Below are 25910 nucleotides of genomic sequence, written 5' to 3' on the forward strand. Positions count from 1 at the left end.
TGTGGTGACCTTGTTTGGATTTAATTTCCATATCGTCAGCCAAACTTGAAATCTGTACTAGGTCGACTAACCCATGATCCACTGTAAAGATACAATACCCTTATATAAAAACATAGATGCAGAAGAAAAGATTTAGTTAACAAAGGACTAAAACATGTCCTGAGCCACAAAAATTCACTCCATGGGCTTGGGAAAAAAAAAAAATCTCAATTTCTGCTGAAAATACATGAAGCAAGAAGAAAAAAAATGCTCCAACAAGATTTCCTTAGCTATCTCAAACAACAAATTTCTACAATCTATAGATCAGGTCTTCACAAAATGGACAGCATCAAGAATGCAGGCAAGTCTACAAAACACAGACAGGCAGCAAAAAAGCAAGCTACCCTAAATAGAAACAGGACTCTCAGACATTTTCAAATACTTGATTTGAAATGCCATCCTTAGAATTTAAGGAAATGTGATGTGAAACAAGATGGCTAATATCAAAAATAACAAACACAATGTGATCTGCAGAGCTGCAAGAAAATTTAAACCCTCACTTCTCATTACTGGTTACTGGATTTCATGTGTGAACACAATGACCTTTCTTCATACCCTCCTGACACAGGATGCCAATCCTGGTTTACTTAGCGATCATCAATTCACTCTGAAAAAATAGCCTTTTTCATGGTATTTTTTTTTCCAGAGTTCAAAAGAAATTTCAACAGGTCAAACAGCCCTTGGAATATGAACAGTAAATCTTTCCCTCCCAAAATAAAGTGCTAACAAAAAGCTGACACCAAAATATTGAAATGCAAACCTTACCAGCCCTGCTTCCTCTATCTTGGCATACACAAAAAACTAAGACCCTTGGGTGGTATTTTTTAATTTAAAAAAGGTAGTTACAAAAAACAAAGCAAGAGAGACTTAAAAGACTCAGTTTTCACAAATCAACTGTTAAACAACTGTATTTATTTTTTAAATAGATATTAAAGGACAGGGCATAAAGTCAGGGAAAGAAAGTAGGTAGAAGAAAAGGAATGGTGTGAAACTGAGTGCTGGTGGTGTGAAGCTGGTAGGGCTTCCCTGGTGGCTCAGTGGCGAAGAATCTGCCTACAGTGCAGGAAACCGGGTTCAGTCCCTGGGTTGGGAAGATCCCCTCAAGGAGGGCATGGCAACCCACTCCAGTATTCTTGCCTAGAGAATCTCATGGACAGAATCTCATGGGCTGCAAGCTGCAGTCCATAGGGTCACATAGAGTTGGTCACCACTGAAGTGACTAAGCAGCAGCAGCAAATACGAAGCTGAGGCAGCCACTCCCAATTTCTTTGCAAGAACTGATGCTTTTGAACTGTGGTGTTGGAGAAGACTCTTGAGAGTCCCTTGGACTGCAGGGAGATCCAACCAGTCCATTCTGAAGGAGATCAGCCCTGGGATTTCTTTGGAAGGAATGATGTAAAGCTGAAACTCCAGTACTTTGGCCACCTCATGGGAAGAGTTGACTCATTGGAAAAGACTCTGATGCTGGGAGGGGTTGGGGGCAGGAGGAGAAGGGGACGACAGAGGATGAGATGGCTGGATGGTATCACTGACTCGATGGATGTGAGTCTGAGTGAACTCCGGGAGTTGGTGATGGACAGGGAGGCCTGGTGTGCTGTGATTCATGGGGTCGCAAAGAGTCGGACATGACTGAGTGAGTGAACTGACTGATTCTACTCTGAGAGTTACTAATCCAAGAAGGGTTGTAGATGGAATGAGGGGAGGATGAAAAGCATGATGCAAACCACTGTCATGAATAATTTATGAAGAAAATAAAATTGAAAGGAAATGTGGTGCAGTCTCTACTTGGAATATGAACATGTCTTTCATTCTACCAGAACAGGAAACAAATGAGTATCAGAGGGAAGGTAACTTAACAAAACTGCAAAATGGGGGGTGGGGGTGGGGTAGGCTCTGAAAATAACTGCCGTATAAAAAGGGATTAACATTCATCTTAATGTATGAAGAACACTTGTAAATCAGTATTTAAAAGATGAACATCCAAATGGACAAAAAGGACTTGAACAGATAATTCAGAAAGATATAAATACGAATGACTGGTATGGAAATGCTGAACTTTGCTAACAGTAAAATAAAAATCAGTTGGCATTTATTTTATGATAATACCAAATATGAAAAGAGGAAAAAAAAATAGCACTCTCATATGCTGTTACGGTAGCAAAAACTGTTAATACTTTTGAGAACAATTTGGTAATCTGTATAAGAGTTTAAGGAATATTTATCTTCCATCATCCAGGAATACCACTTGCAGAAATTTATCAAAGATGAATTTATGTAAGAATACAAATGACCATCTCAACACTTATTTTAACACTTTAAGAAAACTTAAGTGTCTAAAAATAAAATTGAGACTCAGGCAGACAATGGTCTATTACACAGCTACTTAAAATCATACTCGTGGAGAATATTTAAAAAATGCTCATGACATACGTTAAAAAAAAAAAAAAAACTGAAGTAATTCCAGTTTCACATATACAAAAGAGAAACAACAAACTGAGTTGTCTATAGGCTTTGGAATAATAAGGCATTATTTAATGTCCTCTATTAATATTTTAGGGCTTCTCCAGTTGTTCAGACAGTAAAGAATCTGCCTGCAATGCAGGAGAAATGAAGTGAAGTCGCTCAGTCATGTCCAACTCTGCGACCCCATGGACTGTAGCCCACCAGGCTCCTCCATCCATGGGATTCTCCAGGCAAGAATATTGGAGGGGGTTGCCATTTCCTTCACCAGGGGATCTTCCTGATCCAGGGATCAAACCCAGGTCTCCCGCATTGCTTTAACATCTGAGCCACCAGGGAAGCCCAATTCCCTGGTTGGGAAGTCCCCTGGAGAAAGGAGTGGCTACCCACTCCAGTATACTTCCCTGGAGAAGTCCATGGATAGAGGAGCCTGGTGGGCTATATTCCATACAGTTGCAGAGAGCTGGACAAAACTGAGCAACTAACACTGCCCTTCTTAACAGTGATTATTTTTAGAGCAGTTTTAGCATTGCATAAACTTCCTCTTTAATGTTTTAAAAATTCTCTTAACAATCATATTATACAATACATCTATTAAAATGTTCTTAAAGTGTTATTAATGTAGAAAACATCTGAATCCCAGAATAAAGTGTTTCAAAATGAAAATATACAATAAAAGTGCCAAGTTCAGTTCAGTTCAGTTGCTCAGTCGTGTCCAACTCTTTGCGACCCCGTGAATCGCAGCACACCAGGCCTCTCTGTCCATCATCAACTCCCGGAGTTTACCCAAACTCATGTGCATCCAGTTGGTGATGCCATCCAGCCATCTCATCCTCTGTTGTCCCCCTCTCCTCCTGCCCCCAATCCCTCCCAGCATCAGGGTCTTTTCCAATGAGCCAACTCTTTGCATGAGGTGGCCAAAGTACTGGAGTTTCAGCTCAGCATCAGTCCTTCCAACAAACACCCAGGACTGATCTCCCTTAGAATGGACTGGTTGGATCTCCTTGCAGTCCAAGGGACTCTCAAGAGTCTTCAACACCACAGTTCAAAAGCATCAATTCTTCAGCACTCAGCCTTCACAGTCCAATTCTCACATCCATACATGACCACAGGAAAAACCATAGCCTTGACTAGACGAACCTTTGTTGGCAAAGTAATGTCTCTGCTTTTGAATATGCTATCTAGGTTGGTCATAACTTTCCTTCCAAGGAGTAAGCGTCTTTTAATTTCATGGCTGCAATCACCATCTGCAGTGATTTTGGAGCCCAGAAAAATAAAGTCTGACACTGTTTCCCCATCTATTTCCCATGAAGTGATGGCACCAGATGCCATGATCCTAGTTTTCTGAATGTCGAACTTTAAGCCAACTTTTTCACTTTCCTCTTTCACTTTCATCAAGAGGCTTTTTAGTTCCTGTTCACTTTCTGCCATAAGGGTGGTATCATCTGCATATCTGAGGTTATGGATATTTCTCCTGGCAATCTTGATTCCAGCTTGTTCTTCTTCCAGCCCCGCGTTTCTCATGATGCACTCTGCATATAAGTTAAATAAGCAGGGTGAAAATATACAGCCTTGACATACACCTTTTCCTATTTGGAACCAGTCTGTTGTTCCATGTCCAGTTCTCACTGTTGCTTCCTGACCTGCATACAGGTTTCTCAAGAGGCAGGTGAGGTGGTCTGGTATTCCAATCTCTTTCAGAATTTTCCAGAGTTTATTGTGATCCACACAGTGAAAGCCTTCGGCACAGTGAAAAAAACAGAAATAGATGTTTTTCTGGAACTGTACAAAAAAGATCTTTATGACCAAGATAATCACGTTAGTGTGATCACCAACCTAGAGCCAGACATCCTGGACTGCGAAGTCAAGTGGGCCTTAGAAAGCATCACTACAAACAAAGCTAGTGGAGGTGATGGAATTCCAGTTGAGCTATTCCAAATCCTAAAAGATGATGCTGTGAAAGTGCTGCACTCAATATGCCAGCAAATTTGGAAAACTCAGCAGTGGCCACAGGACTGGAAAAGGTCAGTTTTCATTCCAATCCCAAAGAAAGGCAATGCCAAAGAATGTTCAAACTACTGCACAATTGCACTCATCTCTCACGTTAGTACAGTAATGCTCAAAATTCTCCAAGCTAGGCTTCAGCAATACATGAACTGTAAACTTCCAGATGTTCAAGCTAGTTTTAGAAAAGGCAGAGGAACCAGAGATCAAATTGCCAACATCTGCTGGATCATCAAAAAGGCAAGAGTTCTAGAAAAACATCTATTTCTTCTTTACTGAGTATGCCAAAGCCTTTGACTGTGTGGATCACAATGTATTGTGGAAAAAGTGCCAAAAATAGGGCTTAATATTTTGGGATGAAAATGAGTAATTTTTCCTTTAACATGAGATTTGTAATTTCACACTTAAGAGTGTTTTTTTCCCTTACAGAAGGAATTCCCATTTGTATCATCATAGAAGTAGAAAATCTGAAAAGCAAGTGGTTGTCATGGTAATGATGGGGGCAAGACTTATTTTAATACTACTTTGGTAATTTTTAAAGATTAAACACTTATAACTCTCATCCACTCTGAGGAACCAGAAGAGAACATAAATTAATGGAAGTAATCTGAAAAATACACATCCTTTCCAAAAAGTTGTTGAAGGGCTTCCCTGATAGCTCAGTTGGTAAGTAATCACCTGCAATACAGGACACCCCGGTTTGATCCCTGAGTCAGGAAGATCCCCCTGGAGAAGGGATAGGCTACCCACTCCAGTATTCTTGGGCTTCCCTTGTGGCTCAGCTGGTAAAGGATCCACCTACAATGTGGGAGACCTGGGTTCAATCCCTGGGTTGGGAAGATCCCCTGCAGAAGGGAAAGGCTACCCACTGCAGTATTCTTGTCTGGAAAATTCCATGGACTATATAGTCCATGGGGTTGCAAAGAGTCAGACATGACTGAGCAACTTTCACTCACTGACTTCTGAAAAGTTGTAAACAAAGCTAACCCAACAAAAAGGTGGGGCAGAAGACTATAACATTCATTTTTGGCACAGTAATAGAACTTGAATGTTTGTTACACTAAAAGCAGCTAGTAAGCAATTATATGCTGTCTTTCGGAAATCCAAAAAGGAAAGGCCATTTTCTTTTCCATCTATCTGTTATAAATCATACTGTCACTGGTTACATTTGGGTGAAGTCCACCTGAATTTTGTAAACAGAAGCCAATATCTGATGGGAAAAACAACTTGGAAAGTAACATACTACAATAAACCTATGTTTATCCATCCACAGAATCAGCTGAAGTCTCCTAAATGGAAAAACAGAACAGGGGAAAAAGATATGGCTAGGAAAAAAAAATACTTGTAGAACTACTCTCCACTTTATGTCTTCCTCCACACAGTGAGTTACTTTGGGGGTCAGGTGAGCTTGAAGAAAAAAAAAGAAAACTTCTATAAAGAAAAGAAGATGAAGGTACTACAGAATCAAATAGTAATTAGCAGTTATAAAATTATCAAGATTGTTACTGCTAACTTTTATTAAGCAACTGAGTATGTACCTGCCATTTCTTTCTTCTTTTCCTATTGTGATTCCTCTCTATCATCAAGTATGCCCAGTTAGGTGGTTTAGACACTTGGGTCCACATTTTTCCCCTAACAATGCTACTAACTATGAAGAAAAAGACTGAATTAATTTCAAAATCAAATTTCTTTATTATTCTTATTATATTATAGGGTGATATTCAAACCAGAATATTTCATGCAAAGATGGGCAAAATAAAGGACAGAAATGGGATGGACCTAGCAGAATTAGAAGACATTAAGAAGAGGTGGCAAGAAAACATAGAAGAAATATACAAAAAGATATTCATGACCCAGATAATCACAGTGGTGTGATCACTCACCTAGAGCCAGACATCCTGGAATGCAAAGTCAAGTGGGCCTTAGGAAGCATCACTATGAACAAAGCTAATGGAGGTGATAGAACCCCCGTTGAGCTATTTCAAATTCTAAAAGATGATGCTGTGAAAGTGCTGCATTCAATAAGCCAGCAAATTTGGAAAACTCAGCAGTGGCCACAGGACTGGAAAAGGTCAGTTTTTATTCCAATCCCAAAGAAAGACAATGCCAAAGAATACTCAAACTACCACACAATTGCACTCATCTCACATGCTAGCAAAGTGATGCTCAAAATTCTCCAAGCCAGGCTTCAACAGTACATGAACTGTGAACTCCCAGATGTTCAAGCTGGTTTTAGAAAAGGCAGAGAAACCAGAGATCAAATTGCCAACATCTGCTGCATCATCAAAAAAGCAAGAGAGTTCCAGAAAAACATCTATTTCTGCTTTACTGACTATGCCAAAGCCTTTGACTATATGGATCACAACAAATTATGGAAAATTTTTTGAAGAGATGGGAATACCAGACACCTGACCTGCCTCCTGAGAAATCTGTATGCGAGTCAAGAAGCAACAGTTAGAACTGGACAGGGAACAGTAGACTGGTTCCAAATCGGAAAAGGAGTACGTCAAGGCTGTATATTGTCACCCTGCTTATTTATCTTGTATGCAGAGTACATCATGAGAAAGGCTGGGCTGGAAGAAACACAAACTGAAATCAAGATTGCTGGGAGAAATATCAATAACCTCAGATATGCAGATGACACCACCCTTATGGCAGAAAGTGAAGAAGAACTCAAGAGCCTCTTGTTGAAAGTGAAAAAGGAGAGTGAAAAAGTTGGCTTAAAGCTTAACATTCAGAAAAGTAAGATCATGTCATCACTTCATGGCAAGTAGATGGGGAAACAGTGGAAACAGTGACAGACTATTTTGGGGGGCTCCAGAATCACTGCAGATGGTGACTGCATCCATGAATTTAAAAGACGCTTACTCCTTGGAAGGAAAGTTATGACCAACCTATACAGCATTTTAAAAAGCAGAGACATTACTTTGCCAACAAAGGTCCATCTAGTCACAGCTATGTTTTTTCCAATAGTAATGTATGGATGTGAGAGTTGGCCTATAAAGAAAGGTAAGAATTGATGCTTTTAAACTGTGATGTTGGAGAATTCTCTTGAGAGTCCCTTGGACTGGAAGGAGATCCAACAAGTCCATCCTAAAGGAAATCAGTCCTGAATATTCTTTGGAAGGACTGATGCTGAAGAGGAAATGCCAATACTCTGGCCACCTGATGCGAAAAACTGACTCATTTAAAAGACCCTGATGCTGGGAAAGATTGTAGGTGGGAGGAGAAGGGGACGACAGGAGATGAGATGGCTGGATGGCATCACCAACTCAATGGACATGAGTTTGAGTAAACTCCAGGAGTTGGTGAGAACGGGGAAGCCTGGCATGCTGCAGTCCATGGGGTCACAGAGAGTTGGATACAACTGAGTGAATGAACTGAACAGAACTGATTCAAATCAAAGTTAAGACATCCGATAAAAATGGGTGAGACAGAAACAGCACTGTCATATAAAAATTATCTACACAGTAAATGCTGTATTTAATAATATTCATGACAAATATTCAATACTGACACAGATATACAAAAACACAGGAATATACACCCAAGAAGGCACCACATATTGAAAACCTAGAAGGACTGAATCCTGTCATGATCTAGTTGAAATTACTTTGGTCAAATAATGTGGAGAAAAAGAAATATCTTGAGTTGCCCAGCAAGATGACACCTATTAAAGAGTCGTAAATTAAACCAAATATTCCAAGGTACAACCAATTCAAGAAGAGATAAATGATTCTTTATTGTCTATATAAAATACAGACATACAACCAAGATGGAAAAGACTATACATAAAATCACTAAAGCAATAACATTTATAAAGCTAAAAAAGTTAATAACAAGCAGACTTTAGGAAACTTGTAAGCCCTCAGTATTAAGAAATATTTTCAATATAATTGATAATTCACATTTACCAGGGTTTCCACACATATGGATATATTCCCACCCATACATATCTTCATGGTTAAAAATGGCCATCACAACTAACAAAAATCTAATATATTAGAAACGCACCACTGATAGACTGTTGAAAAGAGCTCTCTACCGCAAACATGTAACATCTCTGAAAAGACAGATTTTGAAATATAGAAGCCAAAAAAGACAATAAAATCAAAGAATACTAAGTTAGAAATAACATAAGCCCAACCATGCTTCTGAAGCATTGGCCATCTTTGAGAAAGCACAAAACCATGAAACTGAAATCTCAATAGGAAGAAATCCCATGGCAGTATTGAAGTAATACTTTAAAATATTATAAAGAAAAAACAAAATACATAATTTTTACACAGAGAAGTAAGTGCTATGATACTCATCCACTTAGTCAACAAGTCAACCTGTTTAAAGCATTTGTGTGCCATAATAAGTGCTATATTTGTGGAATAAGATGATAACCAGGATAGAAATGTTTCCTTCATGGAACATATATTGTAGAAGTCATTAAGATCTAGGTCAACATGTTTCTCAAAATATAGAGTAAATCAAAATTATCCTGGTGCAAGTTCAAAATTCTGATGTCCATCCCCAGAAATTCTGATTCAATAGGTATTGAACAGAACTCAAGATCTGTTTTTAATAAGCTTTAATGGAAAGAGAGATGTTTTAGCTCTGCTACTAATAGGTAGCAGCTTTGGGCACTGGTCACTTATCCTCGTTTCTAAGATGGGAATGAAGTGAAATGAAGTCAGCATCGCACAGTTGTGTCCGACTCTTTGTGACCCCATGGACTAGTCCATGGAATTTTCCAGGCCAGAATACTGGAGTGGGTAGCCTTTCCTTTCTCCAGGGGATCTTCCCAACCCAGGGATCAAACCCAGGTCTTCCGCATTGTAGGTATATTCTTTACCAGCTGAGCCACAAGGGAAGCTGAAGAATACTGGAGTGGGTAGCCTATCCCTTCTCCAGCAGATCTTCCTGACCCAGGAATAGAACCAGCATCTCTTGCATTACAGGTGAATTCTTTACCAACTGAGCTATCAGGGAAGCCCAAGATTGGAATAATTCTGCTTAAAAGGTTTACTCTAAAGAATAAAGACATTTTTGAAGTGTTTTGCACAGTACCTGACACAAGTGTATTCAAAATGGCACCATGAAAGTCAGAAAATCTGGATTCACACTGAACTAAGAAGCCTACCAAATATATAACACTGGAAAAGGCACTGAACCTCTGTGAGCTTCAGTTTCTATTTATGTAATTTGTGGGTAATAATGCCACTGATTAACACAAAGTTACTAGAAGAAAAAAATAATATTTTGGTAAGCTATAAGAAATACTACACAGAGGTAATTATAGTAGAGGCTACCAGCAGTTTTTTTTAATTTTACTGATGTATATATAGTTGATTACAATGTTGTATTTCATTTCTACTACACAGTAAAATGACTCAGTTACATGTATATATATTATTTCCCATTGCAGTTTACCACAGGATAATGAATACAGTTTCCTGTGCTATACAGTACAATCTTGTTGTTTTTATATACTAGTTTATACCTGCTAATCTCACACTTTCATTCCTTACTCCCCCCACCTGATCTCTCCCCTTGTACTTTATGTCTGAATCTGTTTTTGTTTCCTAGATATGTTCATTTGTGTTGTGTTTTGGATTCCACATATAAGTGGTAGCACATGGTTTGTGTCTTTTTCTTTCTGACTTCACTCGAGACTACCGGCATTCTTAGTCATGGCAAAGTATTATGAAAATATAATCCTTGAAAAAGAGGGGAAAGTCTTATGTGAGAAAAATTGAAAAAAAGGTTTTTTTTTTTACCTTATTTTCCCAACAAAGGGCTTCCCTGGTAGCTCAGCTGGTAAAGAATCCACCTGCAATGCAGGAGACCGTGGTTCTATTCCTGGGTCAGGAAGATCCACTGGAGATAGGATAGGCTACCCATCCTATTATTCTTGGACTTCCCTGCAGGTTCAGATGGTAAAGAATCCACCTGCAAAGTGGAGGACCTGGGTTTGATCCCAGGGTTGGGAAGACCCCTGGAGAGGGGAACGGCTACCCATTCCACTATTCTGGCCTGGAAAATTGCATGGACAGAAGAGCCTGGCGGGCTACAGTCTATGGAGTCGCAAAGAGTCGGACATGACTGAGCGACTTTCACTTTCCCAACAAAATGTCCTTAATCCATTCAAGAGTTTGAGTACAGAATGTGTACCACCTGGGAAATGGTAACCCTCCAAATGTAAATCAGGAATATAGACTCCATACACATTAATAATACAAATCTTAATTCCTATGAGAACTCCACAAAGCCAAGTTGGATATAGTTTCACAAGCCAACAGTTGCTGGAAATACTACCCAAAGAAAAGAAAACCCTTGATTACTTAGTTCACTACTTAAGCATTACTACTGTATAAGCCACCAGGGAAGCCCAATGACATAAACAGAAACACAAGCTCACAGAGGGTCAATGACTTGTGTGGTGTTACATATTTAGTATACACATGAGTGTGATATGAAGCCACATTTTGTGACTTTCTAGTAGGCTGGTTGTTTCCCAGCAGCCATTTTGAATACACCTCTTCAGCATTTACATCTCTTTCTGCAACAATCGCTGGAGAAGGCAATGGCACCCCACTCCAGTACTCTTGCCTAGAAAATCCCATGGACGGAGGAGCCTGGTAGACTGCAGTCCATGGGGTCGCTAGGAGTCGGACATGACTGTATAACTTTCAAGTAGACAACCTGAGTGACTTCACTTTTTTCACTTTTCACTTACATACATTGGAGAAGGAAATGGCAAGCCACTCCAGTGTTCTTGCCTGGAGAATCCCAGGGATGGGGGAGCCTGGTAGGCTGCCGTCTCTGGGGTCACACAGAATCAGACACGATTGAAGCGACTTAGCAGCTGTAACAATCGCAGCCAAGCAATCATCTAATTCCGTTGGTCGGCAATCTACCAGTTGAAAGGAAATCGCCTGGAAAGCTTTTAAAAGGTGTAGAAAAGGTATTTAAAAGGTATCCTGAAATTCTGATTCAGTGTGCCCAGGAGAGGGCCCTGGGACCCATCTATGCAAAATGCCTCCCAGGAAACTGTGACGTGAGCCAGAACCTGGTCGCCTGTGATGCTGTGCTCTCCAGTCCACTCAGTATGTTGGCTGTGCAACCAAACTCCAATGATGTGAGGCTAAAATCTTGCCCACTTCAGTTTCCACGTTAGGCCTAGTTTTTTATTCTTGGGGCCACACACAACACAAGCCTAATCTGTCTCCAGGCCCTTCAGGTGACTTATATGATGTTTCACGACCCTAAATTTATCCACATCTTTTCATTTATATTTAGTACCCAGAAGAGAGCACAATTCTCATTTAGAAACCAATGATGGGCTTCCCTGGTGGTACAGTGGTTAAGAATCTGCCTTACAATACAAGAGACATGGGGTCAATCTCTGGTCTGGGACAATCCCACGTGCCATGGGGCTACTCAACCTGTGCACCACAATGATTGAGCCTGTGCTCTAGAGCCCCCTCATGCCGCAACTGCTGAAGCCCAAACACCTTAGAAGCCGTTCTCTGCAACAAGAGACACCACTGCAATGAGACCTCACACCGCAACTACAGAAACCCCACACAGCAATGAAGACCCACCACAGCCAAAAATAAATATTAAAAAAAAAAACCAATGATGATACTCCTTCATTAAAGGAATAATATTCTCATTAACACAGTTTAAGTGTGCCTTTTACTAAACTGACAACAACATATTATGCTTACTTCTTTGTAATGCCCTTACTAAAAATACTTACTTTGGAATATATTTATTTTGGAGCAATTTTAGGTTTACACAAAAGTTGCACATGTAGTACAAACAGCATCCATGGACCCCTCACCCAGCTTGTTTTCCAAATGTTAACACATACAGTACCACAGTACATCTACCTGAACCAAAAATGAGTTTTCTTAATTACATCTTTTCCCAGAAATTACTTTCCTCAACACCTTTCTTTCATTCTAAACAGACTTTGACTTTTGTTTCATTTTATGATGCAAGTATAGGCCCTTACATTTCCTCTATTAAGATTCATAGCCATGATTTCATCTTGCAAGACTTTGACACAAAGACTCAAACCTTGAGTTTTACAAGATAGAATGTAATGCCTTATACTTGTTAAGATATTCTGAGTCAAGGTCCAAATAGACAGCATCTACTATTGCCTCTAGATTCATGCCACACAGTGATCTGGTAAGCAACACTTCTATACTTTTATCTTGTGCAACAGGTTTGGGCTTGAGTAAGACAGAGGAACCAGGGATCAAACTGCCGACATTCGATGGATCATTGAAAAAGCAAGAGAGTTCCAGAAAAACATCTATTTCTGCTTTATTGACTATGCCAAAGACATTGACTGTGTGGATCACAATAAACTGAGGAAAATTCTGAAAGAGATGGAAATACCAGACCACCTCACCCGCCTCTTGAGAAAGCTGTATGCAGGTCAGGAAGCAACAGCTAGAACTGGACATGGAACAACAGACTGGTTCCAAATAGGAAAAGGAGTATGTCAAGGCTGTATACTGTCACCCTGCTTATTTAACTTATATGCAGAGTCCATCATGAGAAACGCTGGGCTGGAGGAAGCACAAGCTGGAATCAACATTGCCAGGAGAAATATCAATAACCTCAGATATGCAGATGACACCACCCTTATGGCAGAAAGTGAAGAAGAACTAAAGAGCCTCTTGATGAAAGTGAAAGAGGAGAGTGAAAAAGTTGGCTTAAAGCTCAACATTCAGAAAACTAGGATCATGGCATCTGGTCCCATCACTTCATGGCCGATAGATGGGGAAACGGTGGAAACAGTGTCCGACTTTATTTTTCTGGGCTCCAAAATCACTGCAGATGGTGATTGCAGCCATGAAATTAAAAGACGTTTACTCCTTGGAAGGAAAGTTATGACCAACCTAGACAGCATATTTGGAGAAGGCAATGGCAATCCTGTGGATGGAGGAGCCTTGTAGGCTGCAGTCCCTGGGGTCTCTAAGAGTTGGACACGACTGAGCGACTTCACTTTCACTTTTTACTTTCATGCATTGGAGAAGGAAATGGCAACCCACTCTAGTATTTTGGCCTGGAGAATCCCAGGGACAGGAGAGCCTGGTGGGCTGCTGGCTATGGGGTCGCACAGAGTCGGACATGACTGAAGCGACAGCAGCAGCAGCAGCAGACAGCATATTGAAAAGCAGAGACATTACTTTGCCAATAAAGGTCCGTCTAGTCAGGCTATGGTTTTTCCAGTGGTCATGTATGGATGTGAGAGTTGGACTGTGAAGAAAGCTGAGCACTGAAGAATTGATGCTTTTGAACTGTGGTGTTGGAGAGTCCCTTGGACTGCAAGGAGATCCAACCAGTCCATTCTAAAGGAGATCAGTCCTGGGTGTTTATTGGAAGGACTGATGCTGAAGCTGAAACTCCAATACTTTGGCCACCTGATGCAAAGAGCTGACTCATTGGAAAAGACGCTGATGCTGGGAGGGATTGAGGGCAGAAGGAGAAGGGGATGACAGAGGATGAGATGGTTGGATGGCATCATCAACTCAATGGACATGGGTTTGGGTGGACTACAGGAGTTGGTGATGGACAGGGAGGCCTGGCGTGCTGTGGTTCATGGGGTCGCAAAGAGTCGCACATAAACCTCTCTAGAGTTGCATTAAGCAACTTCTGAGGCACACACACCATCAATTAATCACTAACCTCAGAAATCTGTACATCCAGTTACTCTGTTATTCTTGCAAAGATATTTCCCTACCTCAGAAAAGTTCAGACACATTGTACCTCTACATTTTTCATCTGTACTAGCCTAATATGGCTTTGTGTGTTGTTCTTCAGTAGAGAGGTGTAGTTATGTGCATGGTGGAAGAAGTCCATGCCCAAAATGAGTCTGAAGTCCTTAGGGAAAAAAAGGAAACTATCTTAACAACTACTGGCCATTCACTGAAGCAATTAATGACCCTGTGTGAAAACTGATGCCCATAGGAAGTCCACAGAGAATTCCTGATGAGTCACAAGCTAAAATCAGAAGAAAGAGAAAGTTGGGATTGTAGTATTTCTCTGTCAAGAAAAGAGTTCCATTCATCCTCATAAAATTAGTTACTGGCTTTAATTATTACAAAAAGTTTAGTGAACAGAATGGCTCATGTACTATTAGCAAGTAATATTTAAGGGCTTATTAACTGCTATTTAAGATAGGAATTTACTATTGAGATTCTGATTAAAAAGGATAAATTAGACATGCGGACCCACAGATAGCTAAGCTCAGCTCTATCAATCAGTGCCAGATTTTTCTAAACAGCTTAGTTCTCCACAAAAGATCTGAATAATTTCCAATTCTGTTTATCTCTCAAAACCAGGCTGTGGAATTAGTTTTTAAATTGCAAAAGAGAATCAACAATGCTTTCAAGGAAGGCTGCAAACTCACAGCCTTCCTATTATACGTGTGAGCTTCTTAAAACGGGAAGCCATTAAAAACATCTTTTAAAAGGCATCAGAATGCCAGAAACAAAGCTCTTCAAACTCACCTCATAGTAACTCCGAACCGCATTGCAAAATGCTTCGTCAGCTACAATCTGGGTTTCCCCATTGAGGAAGGCCTGGAACCGTTCTTTCAGTAACTGCAACTGCTGCTTGTTAAGCTGTAAGAAAAAAAGAAGGGGGGGAGGGAATCAAATTAAAAAAAAACTGGCTAATCCATGACACATAATGCTTTTTAAGAGTTATATTTGCCACGTGTGTCTAAGACGCGATACTCAAAATTCACTTATGGGTCAATTTTTAAAAGCTTGTAAGTTACTGCCCCCGGAGAAGGCAATGGAACCCCACTTCATTACTCTTGCTTGGAGAATCCCATGGACGGAGGAGCCTGGTAGGCTGCAGTCCATGGGGTCGCTAAGAGTTGGACACGACTGAGCAACTTCACTTTCACCTTTCACTTTCATGCATTGGAAAAGGAAATGGCAACCCACTCCAGCGTTCTTGCCTGGAGAATCCCAGGGATGGAGGAGCCTGGTGGGCTGCCATCTATGGGGTCACACAGAGTCGGACAGGACTGAAGCGACTTAGCAGCAGTAGCAGCAGCAAGTTACTGCCCCACGAACTTTGGAATACCTGATACTGAAAACGGAATCCAAATTTCTGCCCCAAACAGCATTTTTGTGATTACTACACTCCAATCTCTTTGCAGAGAAAGGGGAAAAAATCTCAAATTCAAATGAGAACTGCCTGCCAGCTGTCCTGAACAGAGGGCAGAGGGATAAGACTTCTTGGAGGTGAGTGGACAACCAACAGCTCTGAACAGGACAGGAAAGACAGAGGCTCAGAGAAAGAATTCTCTAGAAAGGACATCTGTTGGATGCTAAAAGCTTGGATTATCATGAAAAAACACACCTCAGTGCTTGAGCTGAGATAAAGGGATGATGAGGAGGGGAACAGAGGCAATGGGGGCAGTGAGTGCATCTCCAGGCAGGCTAGGGGAAGTCAGTGACTCAGGGAGAGGAGTTTAAGTGTACAACCACGTTTGCTCACCTGGAGCTATCTACCACGGTTACGGAGGGTATGTTAGACACGGACCATGACTTACTAACCACATCTACTAGTCATCAACTACAAGCAGAAGCAGCTATTTCATTTCTACAGCTCCCTGCAAAACCGAGAGTGAGGAGCCCCTTATTGAAAAAAACTAATTTCAAGACAGCCGCAAAAGAGCGTTCAACCCGGCATGGGACCCTTCTAAGCAGGAGCCCGTGTGGCCGCTCTAAACACAGCTCACACACACATAAAAAACATATACATACATATATATATATACATATATGTATGTATATATATTTAAAGCTTAACTGGAGACAGAATATAGTCTTGCAGAGAAAACAACAAATCCTGAGATATATAGGGACAAGAAAGGGAGTGATCTCTCCATTTCAGTCATCCTCATCGGACTGTTAAAAGAATTCAGCCCAGTTCTGGATTCTATGGAGAGTTGTGAAGCATTTGGAATTGTGCCAAAGACAAAATGATTAAAGGATTAGAAAGACTAAACAAACTGGGATGATTTGGCTTCGTAAAGAAGGCTGATATGAAGTAAGTTTAAAACTGTTCAAAAGGCTTGTTAAAATGCCATTCAAATTGGAGAGACATGCTCTTTCAAAACATGGATTTTATTTAGGAGTCTAACAAACAAGACAGCCTGTGAAAAAAACCACTGCTGGTAGAAACAAATTGATAAAGAAGTGTCCTATTGTGGTCCAGTGTAAAAAACCTCTTGCCCTGAGCAGTGGAGAGAGAAGCTGCTGCTACTGCTAAGTCGCTTCAGTCATGTCCAACTCTGTGCAACCCCATAGAGGGCAGCCCACCAGGCTCCCCCATCCCTGGGATTCTCCAGGCAAGAACACTGGAGTGGGTTGCCCTTTCCTTCTCCAATGCATGAAAGTGAAAAGTGAAAGTGAAGTCGCTCAGTCCTGTCCTACTCTCAGTGACCCCATGGACTGCAGCCTACCAGGCTCCTCCGTCCATGGGATTTTCCAGGCAGGAGTACTGGAGTGGGGTGCCATTGCTTCTCCAATGCATAAAAGAGAAAAGTGAAAGTGAGCATTCCATTTTTCAGGTTATCTTCTTCATTTTAGGGAAAGCTAAACCAAGCTGGAAAGCAGGAATATCAACATCATATTACATTCTCCATTTCTATATAATGTACAGAGAATGAAAGGAGGTACCTTGTGTGTGTGTGTGTGTACTAGCAAGGCAAATTAAGCCCATGCCTTTCCTTCTCTAAACACAGTTCACCAAAGGGACCAGATGGAAGAAGGATAGCAATTGCTGAGAGCGAGACCACTGATAGCACTCTAGTTGCCAAGCACTGGGAACCGCCAAGGAGGGCTTCAATTTGCAAACCAAGTGTCCAGGTATTCAGAAAATAGTGGAAAGGGACTCGGGACGGATGATAACGACCTGGAGAGGATGTCAATGATCATTTGTCCCATCTCCCTTGTTTGAGAAATAAATATTATTCAAAACCTAGAAACTGGGGCATCTTTATTCAGTTTTCTTCTATCAGAGGCATTTGTTCTGTAGGAACTCCTTTAAATCTCTGCAATTTCTAGTTTGCCAGTGTTTAGGTTTAGTCATTGTTGCGATGAGTTATGTTCTGGTGATTATGACATGGAACATTCCTGAATACAAATGGAGAGAAGGAGATTTGCATCTTCTTAGAAACTCTTAACAATGCTCATGTCCTTCACAAAACATGCCAGAGCATTAGGTTTCAACTTTTTTATAGATAAAAATTACTGCAGTTACATTTAAGACATAAAATGATAGCTATATTATAACAATATACGAACAGTCAATCAGAGGATACTTTATTAGCACAGAGAAAAGGTCTACAATTCCATATAAAAGAGATATGGAGGAAAAAAGGCAATTTAAAATCTATCAGTGGGAAGGCAGAAAGCAGAGTTTCCAAAAAGCTATTTGCATTATCAAAATAAACTGTATTATAAATCAATAGATAGAGACCAATGTAAGAGACCCAAGAAATAGATTCAAATACAACTAGAAGTATACTATAAAATACTTTTATGGCACCTCAAATCAGTAGTAAAAGATGGTTTCTTCAATCAATGGTGTTAGAATAACTAGGTAGCCATGCAGAAAAAATTAAATTGAACCATAACACAAGGTTACAGCCCAAATGAATTACCTGTAATTTCTTATACCATAAAGGTATAAAGAAATGGGAGAATTCCTTTAAACACTGATATGAGAAGGTTTTTTTTAAACCATGAATCAAAATCTACAGGTCCTAAATTTAACTGCATAAACATTAAAAATAAATTAAAAATAAATTGTGGTAATCATTTTTCCACATAGATATGTGTCAAATAATTACATTATATACTTAAACTTACAAAATATTATAGGTCAATTATATCTTTTTTAAATAAATAAATTTAGCATTAACAAAATCACTGAGGGAAAAAAAGGCCAGGAAAAAAATACTTGCAACTCATATCCTAAAGAACTAATTTTCAAACACACATATCTTGGAAATTGACAAGAGTCTAACCTATAAGACAACAGAAATATAGACTAAATGGATACACTCAGAGAAATGAATCAAGTTATGAAAGCATGCCTAACAATTTACATTTTTCTTTTTCCAACTGAAGTCTACATGAGAGCAGAAGGATTCGGGAAGATGATGGAATAGGAAGCACCAGAAATCTGTCTCCCACCTAAACAACAACTGCATTGGCAGTATGTGTCTGATGTAAATATTTTGGAACTCTGGAATCCCTTTAAGGCTTTCAACATGACAAGGAAGCCTTGAGTTAAAACTGTAGTTAATTTTAACCAATTTCAGCTCTGCACAGTAGCACTTCCCACCCCCTCAAGACCCATAGTATCTTAAAATTTAAAAAAAGCGAACAACCCAATTTTTCATAAGTTACTGTTTTCAGTCACTAAGTCATGTTTGACTCTTTGCAACCCCATAACTGCAGCACGCAGGGCTGCCCTGTCCTCCACTATCTCCTGGAGTTTGCTCAAATTCATGTCCATTGAGTAGGTGATGCTATTTAACTATCTCATCCTCTGTTGCCCCTTTCTCCATTTGCCTCGATCTCTCTGATCATCAAGGTCTTTTCCAATGAGTCAGCTCTTCACATCAGGTAACCAAATTATTGGAGCTTCAGCATCAGTCCTTGCAATGAATAATCAGGATTGATTTCCTTCAGGATTGACTGGTTTGATCTCCTTGCAGTCCAGGGGACTCTCAAGACTCTTCTCAAGGATCACAGTTCAAAAGCATCAATTCTTCAGTGCTCAGCCTTCTTTATGGTCCAACTCTCACATGTGTACATGACTACTGGAAAAACCATAGCTCTGACTATACAGACCTTTGTCAGCAAACTGATATCTCTATTTTTTAATGCTCTGTCTCAGTCTGTCATAGCATTCCTTCTAAGGAGCAAGCATCTTAATTTCATGGCTGCAGTCACCATCCACAATGATTTTGGAGTCCAAAAAAAAAAAAAAAAATCTGTCCCTGTTTCCACTTTTTTCCCCTTTATTCGCCATGAAGGGATGGGACTGGATGCCATGATCTTAGTTTTTTGAATGTGAGTTTTGAGCCAGCTTTTTCACTTTCCTCTTTCATGCTCATCAAGAAGCTCTTTAGTTCCTCCTCACTTTCTGCCATGTAAATAACACTACATCCAAATAGTGGTAATCCTATTAGCTTTATGAAAAAAAAATATGACCAAGTTCTCCTATGTACTGATATGAAAAGATCTTCAAAATATCTTAGGAAAGGAAACAATATAGAAAAGTACATAAAATAAGCCACCACTCCCATTTTTATTCTGAAAAATCAGAACATATATTTGCTTCCATACATGGAAACTATGGAAGAAGGATGTCCTTGGACACTGGACATATGGAGAATAAGGATGAAAAAAATTTTCAACTTGTATCATTTTATTCATTTTAAGTTTTAAATCACAGGATACTTTTTATATACTCAAATTTTAATTTTCTTTTTAAATTAAGTTTTAATAGCCACTTTACACATTTTTAAACTCAGAACAATTATAACCCCCTGCACATTGTTTAAATCAGATCATCCTGCAGAAAGGCTGAACAAACCAATTGACTTTTTTCATTTCTCCTTTCAGGTATAAGATTTGAACTTTACTGTATATCCCCCACACCTTTTTTTTTTTTTTTTTTTAATTTCAAGGTTGAGAACTTCAAAGAAACAGAAAAAGCTGTAACAATCATGGTACTCAACAGTCTGCTTAATGCATTACCATATCAAATAGTTGCTCAGTTTCCATTTGAGCCTATTAAAACTAAAATAGACACACACATACACACACTACCTTTATACCTCACTATGAAACTCATTTTAATTTTAGACAGCTATGAAGGAAAAACTGTGGTGTTGGAGAAGACTCTTGAGAGTCCCTTGGACTGCAAGGAGATCCAATCCGTCCATCCTAAAGGTAATGAGTCCTGAATATTCATTGGAAGGACTGATGCTGAAGCTGAAACTCCAATACTTTGGCCACCTGATACGAAGAGCTGACTCATTTGAAAAGACCCTGATGCTGGGAAAGATTGAGGGCAGGAGGAGAAGGGATGACAGAGGAAAAGATGGTTGGATGGCATCACCAACTCAATGGACATGAGTTTGAGCAAGCTCCAGGAGTTGGTGATGGACAGGGAAGCCTGGCTTGCTGCAGCCCATGGGGTCACAAAGAGATGGATATGACTGAGCGACTGAACTGAACTGATGAAGGAAAAAAAACCTGGTTCCCTATGCCTTTCATAAATCCTAGTTCTATACTATCTAAGACCAAACATACTAAATATTACTTCTTTTCTTCAATACAGGCATTCAGGAACTTGGAGACAGGTACTAGAATAAACTTTAGAATAAACTTCTATTCTAGAATTAAACTCTAGAACAAACTTTCCCAGTTCCCTCCAACATCCTAAGAGTACTCTTCAGTTTGTCTGTAAATTAAGCATTACCTAGTTAAGCAAAACTTACTTACATAATACTAAATATAAGACAGCACTCTGAACACCACAACATCATGACACTCATTAGAACAGCAATGTCCCTTCTCAAATATACTCAATAGACTGATCACAATTATCCTAGGGTCGTGTGGCCAACACAGACAAGTGGGAGAAACACTTCCCACATTCTAAGCACTCTGTGTCTATTAGTTCAAACTAAAACAAGTGAACTCCTCCTGGCAGTCACATCAACTGACTCATATATCATGCTTATAATCAACAAAAATTCTAAAATATTCTTATGTGTGTTTCATCAAGCCATGTTTCATCTTAACTCCATTTACTTGATCCATTGATCCAGTTGAATTTTTTTCTTTAGGATTGATTCCTTCACCCCATGACCAAAGAACCCTCCCAGTTGTTATAACACTAACATAATAAGATGTTATCTGCAGTCTTCAGATAATTATAAAAATCAGTTCAGAATTAAGCAAAGGGGGAAACCTGGCATATGCATACCTCCTATTTGACATAATCGATTAACATTTTGGAGGGCAGCCAGTTTTATTTGTCAGCCTATATTTTAGTTTCATCCATGTCTGTCTTCACACTAGTCTATTTACTAAAAAAATGAATATTTTTCTAAAGTAAAAAAAAAATTGACCACCTGAAATTATTTAATGGGAATTTAGAAGAGCTTTTTATATGAAACTAAACTAGAACATAAATATCCTTGCTAGAAATCAGCCTTATATAAAGAACACTTAACATACTAACAGTAACAGCTAAGTTTTATAAATCTGGGCTGGCAGTGATAATTTATTCATAATAATGGTGGCCTCAGAAAAAATACTTGTAGAGTTCGGCGATGGTATATGTTCCTTAGAGTGTTGGGGTTTTTTGGTTTGTTTTTTAGGTTTTATTTTTCTCCCTGTTCCAATTATATCCTAGTCTTTTCATTCTAAGTCATGACCAACTGAAGGATTAGCCCGAATCCTGGCTACAGCTGGAGCCCAACCATTATGCTACTCAGGAACTGGACAGCCACCACTGTGTGAGCTTGCCTTGACCTGCAGTCCTCATTATGAGTGTTAACACTCATGGCAGGCACTGCATGACCTCCTGGTGAGTGAAGGAGACCAGCAGCAGACTCTACAGCAGACTGGCAGGTGACCAGTGGCGGGGGTGGGGGGTGGCAGTGGGTTGGTGTGCACAAAAAATCTTAAATAAAGTATAAAAACACTCTTCAAGGAGGTAAAGAGTTTATTCCATGCAAAGATGGTCTCAGAAATGCACAAAGGCATAGCTTTAACTCCCGTTAATGAAATGAAGGAAAAGATATTAGCTGGAGATTATGGGACAGGTTTTGCTTTTTCCTTTGCTATGGACACTCTGCCAAAAATATTTGCTTAAAACCACTGGAAAAATAGCCGTCTATGTTTTTGAAACAGACTTCCCCAAACTGCCTGTCAGAACAGAGTAACAAAGGAGTTCCAGCCCATCTCATACATTATACAATCCTGTAGGAGTCACTGCTATTAACAATTTCCTATCCAAAATCACTGCAGATGGTGACTGCATCCATGAAATTAAAAGATGCTTACTCCTTGGAAGGAAAGTTATGACCAACCTAGACAGCATATTAGAAGGCAGAGACATTACTTTGTCAACAAAGGTCCATCTAGTCAAGGCTATGGTTTTTCCAGTAGTCATGTATGGATGTGAGAGTTGGACTATAAAGAAAGCTGAGTGCCAAAGAACGGATGCTTTTGAACTGTGGTGTTGGAGAAGACTTTTGAGAGTCCCTTCGACTGTAAGGAGATCCAACCAGTCCATCCTACAGGAAATCAGCCCTGAATATTCATTGGAAGGTCTGATGTTGAAGCTGAAACTCCAATCCTGGGGCCACCTGAGATGAAGAACTGACTCACTGGAAAAAACCCTGATGCTGGGAAAGATTGAAGGCAGGAGGAAAAGGGGAAGACTGAGGATGAGATGGTTGGATGGCATCACCGACTCAATGGACATGAGTTTGGGTAAGCTCCAGGAATTGGTGATAGACAGGGAGGCCTGGCATGCTGCAGTCCATGGGGTCACAAAGAGTCGGACACGACTGAGCGACTGAACTGAACCAAATGACTTCTCACTCTGTTCTATCACTGCAGGTATTTCAGACATGTGAATACGTGAATATGCCCAACTAAGACTACAAATACCATCCTCACCTGACAATGGGCATAGTCAAGTGACCAAATGAAAGCCCATGAGATGTAGGCAAAACTGTGTGTGACTTCTAGGAAACCATAAAGAATAGCTGAAGCAAGCCCCTCCTTGCCTCTTTCCTCTGTTTCCACTGGCTGAAATTGGACCTGCTAACTAGAACTGTCACTTAGCCCAAGATGATGGTGAAGCAATAAGATAAAAAGAGCCTAAGACCCTCCCCAATGCGGAGCAGTCACTACAACCCAGGACTGCCACCTCCCAACTTCCTTTTATACAAAAAAGAAATGAACATCTCTATGAATAGATTGGGATTCCCAGGTGGCACCAGTGGTGAAGAACCTATCTGCCAATGCAGGAGATGTAAGAGATGCGAGTTCAATCCCTGGGTCAGGAAGATCCCTTGGAAGAGTGAATGCAACCCATTCCAGTATTCTTGCCTGGAGAACCCCTCGGACAGAGGAGCCTAGCAGGCCACAGTCCACAGGATTGCAAAGAGTCAGACATGACTGAAGTAACTTAGCACACACACACAAACAGATCACTCTTTTGGGGGAGTGGGGGTAGGATAACTGGTCATATGGCTGAACCAAATCCTAACTGCTAGAAATCTCAATGACATGCCCCATCAAGAAGGCAATGCCCTAGCACTACCATCCCTGGCTAGTAAAGCTTATCCTGATTCACTCTAAACCAAAATATTCTTTCCATATGCTATATTATATGAAAAACTCCTCATTCAGTGAACTTGCCCCAGTGAACAGTGAATACCAGACTCCAAGTGCCTGAGGCAGCCTAAAAATAAAGTTATTTGGACAGACAGTTGTACTGGTCCCACAGTTATTGAAACGGGGAACTTTTAAAAGCCCCAGGTTTGCAAATACTGCTTTAACATATTTTATAATAGCACGTATACTAAGTGATGAGTACAGAGTAGAAAAATCCATTGCATCGTGGACAATGGGCCCCAGGTGAGGCTTACCAAGCTGCTAAATATGACTTCTACCCACACTCTCACTGACCTCCTAGTCAAATTCAAACCCCGGCAAGATTACAAGTCATTATAGGGGATGGTCTTGGGGGAGGGGAGCTTCTAGTAAACATGGAAACTAGGAAAGTTAAATCCATGATTTTATGAATTTCCTTGCTGCATTATACTGAGCACATTTCACATATCTCATTAAATCCCCCTAAATCTTCTAGGAAATTCATTCTCATTTCACAAATGAGGAAGTTAAGCATCTTGCCTAATTGCACATCTAGGAAGATATGGAGCAAAATCTCAACCATTATCCTGATCTAAAGGGTACATTCTTTCCAACCTCCATATTATCCTGTTTCCCTCATAGCCACATTTTTTTCCCAATAAGAAGTATGTCATTCCTGTATGTATTCACTTATTAAAAGTCCCCTCTACACTAAAAGCAATTTGAGGATGAGAACAGCACTAATTACTTACTAAAATAGTGCCTCAAACCACCACAACGGATGAGAAAATAGCCTATCATAGTTATCGTCACTCACTTCATCAATTAACAAGGTTATATATGACTTGGAACTATGACAAATCTAGACACCATATTAAAAAGAAGAGACATGACTTTGCTGACAAAGGTCCGTATAGTCAAAGCTATGGTTTTTCCTGTAGTCATGTACAGATGTGAGAGTTGGATCATAAAGAAGGCTGAGTACCGAAGAATTGATGCTTTCGAACTGTGGTGCTGGGGAAGACTCTCGAGAGTCCTTTGGACAGCAGTGTGATCAAAACAGTCAATCCTAAAGGAAGTAAACCCTGAATATTCATTGGAAGGACTGATGCTGAAGCTCCAATAATTTGGTTACCTGATGTGAAGAGCCAACTCATTGGAAAAGACCCTGATGCTGGGAAAGACTGAGGGCAGGAGGAGAAAGGGGGTGACAGAGGATGAAATGGATGAATGGCATCATCAATTCAATGGACATGAGTTTGAGCGAATTCAAAGAGATGGTGAAGGACACGGAATCCTGGTGTGCTGCAGTCCATGGGGTCACACAACGAGTTGGACACCACTTAGCAACTGAACAACAATATATAATGAGCCACTAGAGTGAGTAATTTGGAGAAGGCAATGGCACCGCACTCCAGTACTCTTGCCTGGAAAATCCCATGGATGGAGGAGCCTGATAGGCTGCAGTCCATGGGGTCACTAAGAGTTGGACACGACTGAGCGACTTCACTTTCACTTTTCACTTTCATGCATTGGAGAAGGAAATGGCAACCCATTCCAGTGTTCTTGCCTGGAGAATCCCAGGGATGGGGGAGCCTGCTGGGCTGCTGTGTATGGGGTCGCACAGAGTTGGATATGACTGAAGTGACTTAGCAGCAGTAGCAGCAGAGTGAGTAATTAAGAGCACAAGCTCTAGCTTAAGACTGCTGTCGGTATTCAGGATACTCCACAATCTGTAGGGTCTTCCACAGGTCACTTCTAATGGTCCCCATTTTAACATAAGCTCATCAAAAGCAAAACCAAAGGCAATGATTACTTTTGTGTGTCAGCTTGACTGGACCAGGGGATGCCCAGATGGCTGCCAGTTATTTCTGAGTGTATATCACTCAGTGTTTCTAGAAGAGATTAGCATTTGATTCAGTAGACCAGATAAAGAGATCCACCCTCACTAAT

At 40.2% G+C, this 25910-nt stretch overlaps 1 protein-coding gene across 14 annotated transcripts in view; it reads right to left on the reverse strand.

Moving 5' to 3' along the window:
• Window positions 1–25910, reverse strand: part of CADPS2 (calcium dependent secretion activator 2) — a 584066-nt gene that overhangs the window by 429589 nt on the left and 128567 nt on the right. For all 14 annotated transcript variants that reach the window (XM_055590800.1, XM_055590801.1, XM_055590799.1 and 11 more), the window contains exon 2: window positions 15027–15140. In XM_055590800.1, the coding sequence (XP_055446775.1) occupies window positions 15027–15140 (114 nt within the window). The remainder of the gene's footprint in view (window positions 1–15026; window positions 15141–25910) is intronic.

Source organism: Bubalus kerabau, chromosome 8, assembly GCF_029407905.1.
Source record: "Bubalus kerabau isolate K-KA32 ecotype Philippines breed swamp buffalo chromosome 8, PCC_UOA_SB_1v2, whole genome shotgun sequence".
Lineage (NCBI taxonomy): Eukaryota > Metazoa > Chordata > Mammalia > Artiodactyla > Bovidae > Bubalus > Bubalus kerabau.